The sequence below is a fragment of the Limulus polyphemus genome, unplaced genomic scaffold (genome assembly GCF_000517525.1).
Source record: "Limulus polyphemus unplaced genomic scaffold, Limulus_polyphemus-2.1.2 Scaffold7725, whole genome shotgun sequence".
NCBI classification, from domain to species: Eukaryota; Metazoa; Arthropoda; class Merostomata; order Xiphosura; family Limulidae; genus Limulus; species Limulus polyphemus.
In genome coordinates, this window is record NW_013673335.1 from 3,606 (window position 1) to 11,429 (window position 7,824).

The 7,824-nt window shown below is 34.8% G+C and overlaps 1 protein-coding gene and 1 non-coding gene across 2 annotated transcripts in view; both read left to right on the forward strand.

Moving 5' to 3' along the window:
* Positions 1-5,111: 5,111 nt before the first annotated feature.
* The window catches only part of LOC106474820 (organic cation transporter 1-like), a 19,196-nt gene continuing 16,483 nt past the window's right edge, over positions 5,112-7,824 (forward strand). Inside the window, exon 1 of the mRNA XM_022403123.1 lies at positions 5,112-5,525. Coding sequence (XP_022258831.1) covers positions 5,112-5,525 — 414 coding nt within the window. The remainder of the gene's footprint in view (positions 5,526-7,824) is intronic.
* Trnay-gua lies at positions 7,176-7,261 on the forward strand. Its single transcript is given in 2 exon segments — positions 7,176-7,212; positions 7,226-7,261. It is a non-coding gene; the product is annotated as a tRNA-Tyr (tRNA).

Genomic DNA, 7,824 nt, shown 5'->3' on the forward strand with positions numbered 1-7,824 from the left:
AACCAGTTTCTTAACTCTTTCCTACTGATGTAACAGACGTTATAGTTTATAAAACACACTGGGATTCTGATGTTCAAAGTTTGATCACTGTGGGTTTTGACTAAAACTGTTATATTATTAGATGACTCACTGTACTTATTCATTTCGATATCATTTGTTATCTATGGAAGAATATAACTTTGTTATACAACTTTCGGCCGTTCTTCAACCACAATAGATAAAATCCATAAACGAATGTACTATCCAAGCAGTCCGAAGATGTGAAGAAATGCTTGTAGTAGAAAGATACACATTAAAAATGTTGTAAAAAAAATAAGAATGAAATGCACATTCAACCATTACACGTAAAACATGTAATAAGGTATCCAATATCGTAGTGAAAGTCAGCTTGTGAAGATCAATCATCATAACAGTTGAACACCAGGGCGTTTAATTAGGATAACGAGGAGATATATAAGCTCGACCCTACAACTTTCCTGGTAAGCTATGACATATCTTCACTGTTAAAACAAGTACCAGTTAATGAATCTAGAATCTTTGCTTTAGAATCCATTGCCAACGAGAAAACAACCAAATGCCATGTTAAAACAGATAACGTATAGGAGGCCTCCATTATTGTTTTCAAACAGTTATTATGATCAAACCAACGGTATTGGTATGGACAGTCCAATAGAACAGGTCTTATCCAACCTTTTCATGTGTAAACTGGAATTAAATACGTTAGAAAAGTCCTTACATACTCCAGTTTACTGGTTCGGGTAGGACGATGATAAGTTTACATGTCATACAAGTAATAAAAAAAAATTGCAAAAATTAAGTATGATGTAGGGATGGCAATGCCAAAAAGTATGGAAACAAGGTAGGGATGGATACACAAAACCGTACAAAAACCACAACATAATTAGCCAAATATTTCCAAGAATAGCTTTTATCTACAACTAAATGTTGAATTCCTGTCAATTGCATAACTTCGTGTTCAATAAAGGCATTCAAACTGAATAGTGCGATACAGTTTTACAGTGCCAAATAACCATACGCTTGTATCATTGACTCAGTAGTTATTGGCTACATATATAGGGATTTTTGTATGGTTTGTTTATTCATCCCTACCTTGTTTCTGTAATCTTTGGCATTGCCATCCCTACATCATCCTTATTTTTTTTTCTATTTTGTTTATTACTTGTATGACATGTAAACTGAACTCACTGCTAAGTAATAGTTTCCCTTTTTATTATTTCCACACAAAAATACATGTGATAGAAGAACAAAATAATAGTACTGTTATACAAGCTGTGAATGCAATTAGGCGCTCAAATAAGGCTATAACTCAACCTTAGCAGTTTAGAGTAATAGATTGAATGCGGCAGCCATTTTTTTTCCTATATAATAAACAGTACCATACTTATTGATAAATGTGGACCGCTCTACAATGTTTCTTTCAAACACTTAAACAGATCACTTACAAGCATATCTTTTATGATGCAAATGGAATGTTTTTATTGGAAGAATTGGGGAAAAAACGGGTTTACCTCAGATCAACATACACACACAATGAACTATATCTCAACAGGGACTTGGACATATCACAGAAGATACATATAATATCTACTCGTTCGAACAATGCAAATCACAGAAGAGTGGTACAGTATAACATTTTCGATTTGAAACAATGATTATTGGATATGCAACAATAATTATCATTTTTAAACAAGAGGGAATCCTCAATAGCCGCGACACTTAATTCTTTAGGCAGAATTAGAGTAAATTAATCTACGAAACTTTTTTTTCCCCTTTTTATCAACAATATTTTTGTGCACCAGCAATACCAAGCGTAGGGGTGCGTATACCCGATTAAATTTTAATACTCATCAGGAGCTTTACCAGCCTACCCTCAAATTGAAATTATTTTAGACAGGATTAGAACAAATTAATCTATGAGACCTTGGGCGTGTCGAATATATCAATCGAAAGGGTCTGACCTCTTGAGTTCAAAAATATAATTAGATCACAAATCGGTCAAAATATGACGGAGATGTGAGCTAAAAATTTGTACTTGAAAAACAAAAACAACAACTCAGAGCCATTCTATGAGCCGATATGCCGCGGCTAAAAACGAGCATACGATGTGTAACATTAATTGCCACTTTTTTACAATGGTCATACGATAATAATTCCCAGTTTTAAACAATGATCATAGAACATGTAAGATTAATCAAACAATCGAAGGGTTCAAAAAAAAAATGGGATCCTGGAAACGTTTTTCATAAAACAATGGGCAACTGTCTAAATAAAAAAAAATAGAAATAAAATAAAAAATCGCCTAATAATGTTACTTTTTGTTCCTTACCCGGACGATGTATTTCAAACTTAATATTAAAACGTATGACATGATGACTCATGCTCATGTTTCATGAATGTTAAAAATTCTACATAGGCGAAACAGCTGGCACATTAATATCAATAGAGACACATATGTATAATTGAGTGTATTATCTCTGCACAAATATATATACATACTGGTACTTTGACGTATATATATATGTGTAACAGTACAAGTACAACGTATGCTTATTTTGTTATATCTATAAACACTAACAGAGAACTTGCAAAACATATACGGCCAAACTGGTATCTTGATTGCAACAGTACTTCTTAAAATACAGGATTTATAGAACAATACAAACTATTTCTAATCGCAGACACTGAAATCTTTAAGTCCACTTGTCTTAATCCTGAATAAAGAGATAAAGTAACACCGTAACTTGTGTACGTTTTTCTGCTTTAGTTTAGTTAGGGCTAAACGTTCATGTACTTAATACTATCAGTAAATAAACTTATAACGTTATTGAACAACCTAACGTTAGACCTTTATAAAAACTTTGATAAACTTTTAAAATGTTGTATAAAATGTCTACTAAAGTGTATTTACGTCCTTTCTGGCGTAAATCGACGATCTGACAAAGACACGTTTTCAAATCGCGAAAAAGGTTCAATTTTTTGAACATTTTAGTCCAAATATATATTTAACTGTCGATCAATCGTAAACTATTCGCTTCTAATTGACAGAAAGTCAGACTATTTAATTAGTTGCTATAACATCAGTGCGTGACCGAGAGACAGACAGATACACACACACTGTGTTTTATAGTATTAGATTTTCCCTGGAAGTAATGAAATTCGGCCTGATTCTAGGATCCCGTAACAACCACTATCTATGTACGACTTCCATGTCTATCATATTTTCACTGGTGTAAAGATGAAATATTAGCACTATTCCTTGTGCAAATATTAGTAGAATGGTTGTTGAAGAAACCACCAAGAAGATTGTAAAAATTGAAATATTTAATTTTCCAAAAAGTTTGTCTTCAACTTTTTGTGCTAGTGTCTTTCTTCAGGTGAAGTGGTGTTTGTTTGTTTGTAATTAAGCACAAAGCTACACAATGGTCTATCTGTGCTTCGCCCACCACGGGGATCGAAACCCGGATTCTAGCGTTGTAAGTCCGCAGACATACCGAGGGGCTTCAAAACGGTTCTTACCGAATTGTGCTTTACGTTTGATGTGAAAGTGTGTTCAAATCAAAAAAGGATTGTGAAGTTGATTGTGAAGTTGTGACTACTGAATTAAGAATCGCATAAGTCGCATCAATGCGTCTAAATATTACAATATGAATAAAGATACGTTCATAGAATCTATACTATTGTCGCAGTCTTTTCTAACACATCCAGTATAGATGTTAAAAGATATGACGTCAAAGTTAAATATTTACCCGAATTAAATTATATTGAATGTAAATATAGTATATATATTAAACGTACTTGCCCACCAGGGTTCTTGAACGTGTTTTGTTTCAAGAATAAGTAATACTAAAATTGAGAGTAACAAATTTTTATTTTTAGCTTTTGAAGTTTATGTGTTATTCTGTTTTATAGCCTCCAGAGTGCATAATTCTTCTCTTAATTCATGGCATGCAGACGTTTTACTGACGTCACGACAGTACCAATTGCAATGTTAAGCGTACGTGACATGACTGACAGGTAACACACTACTGTATAGTGGTCTGAATGGTTGAAACAGGTGGCCCCTTTTGGAGAAATAAGAAAAAGCATCAAAACGTTTTTAAGTCTCACGCTGTATGTAGTTTACAGAAGTACCCCTGGATGCTGGCTTTAGTGTAGATACTTGGCATTCTAACTTGGTGTGACCTAATGCTAAGCATACCGAACTGCGAATGCGAATCGGAAGGTCTAAGGTTGGAACCGTGATATGTCGCTCAAGTGCTGTGTACTTTGAGCCGTGTATGTTTCGTGTGGGGTGGGGATGGAGACAATCAGTCTCGATACTCAGAGTGAAGTAATCGTATATATTATAGACGGCAGGTTATTTTCAGATTAAATATATGAACATAAGTGCCAAGCTTCCGAGTTTCCACTATTTTTTGAACGTAGGCGTATCTGTACAGTTCCTTCATACAGCCCCCCTCAGTGGCACAGCGGAATGTCTGCGGACTTACAACGCTAGAAACCAGTTTTCGATACCCGTGATGGGCAGAGAACAGATAGCCCATTGTGTAACTTTATGCATAATTAAATTACAAACAAACTATTACAATCCTTCATACAGTGTATTGGCTTAATAGGTACGACAATAGATGCTTGACTCTAGGCAAGTCATAAACAGCGTATTCGACATCATATTTTAAGCGAATATTAAAAGGTGTAGACAAGGAATGAAACAGATTTAATATATTCTAGACTAGACTATCTTGCCGGTTTCACAGTGGTTTCAGCACGTATATGCTCCAGTTGATTTCCACCACTCGCGAAAGGATAACTCATTCTCTTTATTTTTAATACTTAATTATCTTTTTTTTTCTGACTTAGAGTAGTTGCATTACTGAGACATAACACAGCTAGTGGGGGAAGACAGGTGTCCGTCAGTGTTCTGTTTCTTGTCATTTCTAGTCTGAACGACTTAGAATCCGCCAGCTGACTAAGTTTCTGTTCAACATAAACTTGCTTTATGATCAGAGAACAATATATATAACACAATAATTAAAATGCAGTCAGAAATTGATATAGAAGGTTTCGAATACAAAAGAAATGGCAAAAACATGGAGTTCGAGGACATTCTGGCAGAAGTTGGGGGTTACGGAGTTTTCCAAAAACGATTACTGTATTGTTTTTTGTTACCCATTACCATTTCTATAAGCTGGATTACTTATAATCAGATTTTTATTATGTCCGTTCCAGACCATTGGTGTTACGTCCCTGAACTAGTAAAGGCTAACCTCAGTGATCAACAAAAGATGATGTTGATTCGACCGATGGAAACTCGGCATCAAATGCCTAGCCAATGTAAAATGTACACCCTAGATTACTGCATTGATCTTTTGGAATTAATAAGGAACTTAAATTCAACCAAGAGTTTTAATGATTATGTTTTAGCTTCAAATACTTCTACTAAAGCATGTCGGGAAGGTTGGGCTTACGACCGAACATTGTATGACTCCACAGCCTCAACATACGTAAGTAATGTCGTTGTTTATTTTTGAAGTTATTCATTTCGTTCATGTTGAGCATTTGGCTATATATCCAATAACGGATCCAATAAACGCTAAACAAGTGCCGGTAAATAATTTATGTGGAATAAAACTTTTCTTGGGGTTATTCTTTATCAAACACTCTTGTAAAACACCTGAACTTGTTTCTTATAAAGTATTTATTTTGTAGATGTTGGTGATTATTTGTTTTTAGCCCAAAGTTACACATTGCAGCTTCTATTAGATATGCTGTTCGATAATCAACAAAGCTAAGTTGTAAGAAGAAACGTGGATATCAGAAATACTTTTATTTTGTTTGTTTATTGAATTTCGCGCAAAGCTACACGAGGGCTATCTGCGCTAACCGTCCCTAATTTAGCAGTGTAAGACTAGAGGGAAGGCAGCTATTCATCACCGCCCACCGCCAACTCTTAGGCTACTCTTTTTACCAACGAATAGTGGGATTGGCCGTCACATTATAACGCCCCCACGGCTGAAAGGGGCGAACATGTTTGGTGGGCTATCTGTTCTCTGCCCACCACGGGTAACGAAATCCGGTTTCTAGAGTTGTAAGTCCGTAGACATATCTCTGTTCCACTGGGGGGGCAACGAATTAGTTAAACAGGAAGATTAATTCTAGGTCGCAAGTACTTTGTTCTGTATGTTAGTTAACATGAGCAGGCCCGGACTGGCCTAACGAGACACCAGGAAATATCCTGGGGGAGTGGGAGGGGCGTGGAAAAGTTATTTGCTAGCTCTTTACCCAGTCAAATTTTAGAATTTATCAGTGAGCACTTTGACCGTGGTGATTATTTTAAAGTATTAAGTTGTCTCATCGCACAGAGCTGTGGTCTCCTATTGAAGTAAGCTTATGTTTATAAACTTGAGTTCACTTCTGGATAACACAATGAAATCAAATACGTCGTGTTATTGAAAAATTAATATTCTTAACGCTACCTGTAATTGATGACCAGACGTAATATCTGGAATGTATCTCTTGTTGAATATTTAGCTTTACAGCTTCTTTGGGTTTGATTGAAGTTAAGCACAAAGCTACACAATGGGCTCTGTCCACCACGGGTGTCGAAACCCGATTTTTAGCGTTGTAAGTCTGCGGACATACCGCTGTGCCACTGGGAGAGGGGGGCATTTCTTTAGGAGGAGCTCCAACTTCACTATTTAAGTGATACTACTTGAAATGCTAGCCCTGATGAAGTCAAAACGGAGAGAAGTTGGATGAAATAAAACGTTTATTATAATTAGCAAAATGTCTAAATCTCTACAAATTCTTTAGAAAAAATAACAGTAATTTAAAACAATCTTGACTTTAAAATATTCAAACATTTGGATTTAGTATTAATAACCCTGAATTAATAATCAGGCTAAAATTATCTTTCGTATTAAACACTATATTACAGGAGTCATTAAGAGTAACTGTTTTGTATAACTTAGGAAATATATGTTTATTCATTATAAAAACGAAACAAGAAAAATTGAAAAAAAGTCACAACTTAAGAAAACGAAAGCGTAAAAAAGGTAGAAACATTATATAAAATGAACAAAAAGGACTACGAAAGAATTAGAAAATACACGATTTAACTTGTACAAGAATAAATAGTTTCGGCCACCAAACAACCGACGATAGCTCAGTTGGTAGAGCGGTGGACTGTAGTCAGATAACTGTTATCAATAGGTCGGTGGTTCAAATCCGCCTCGTCGGAACTTTTAAATATTTTATTTTTCTGATACTTTAGTATTTATTTGGAAATAGATATCCTTATAATTGTTGAAACATTACTAACTTTACAAAGATCGTTACTTATTGATAAAAACTGTTCTAAATCTTTCATGCTGTTATATAAGTTTGTTTTCCTGCCAATTATTAAAACGATTTGCATCGTAAAAGATAAGCTGGGATGTAGTTTGTTTGTGGAATTTCGCTCACAGATACTCGAGGAGTATCTGCTGTAATCCCTAATATAGAAGTGATAGACTATCTGTAATAATAGTCTATCACTTCTATATTAGGGATTACAGATAGTCTATCACTTCTATATTAGGGATAACAGATAGTCTATCACTTCTATATTAGGGATAACAGATAGTCTATCACTTCTATATTAGGGATTACAGATAGTCTATCACTTCTATATTAGGGATAACAGATAGTCTATCACTTCTATATTAGGGATTACAGATAGTCTATCACTTCTATATTAGGGATTACAGATAGTCTATCACTTCTATATTAGGGATAACAGATAGTCTATCACTTCTATATTAG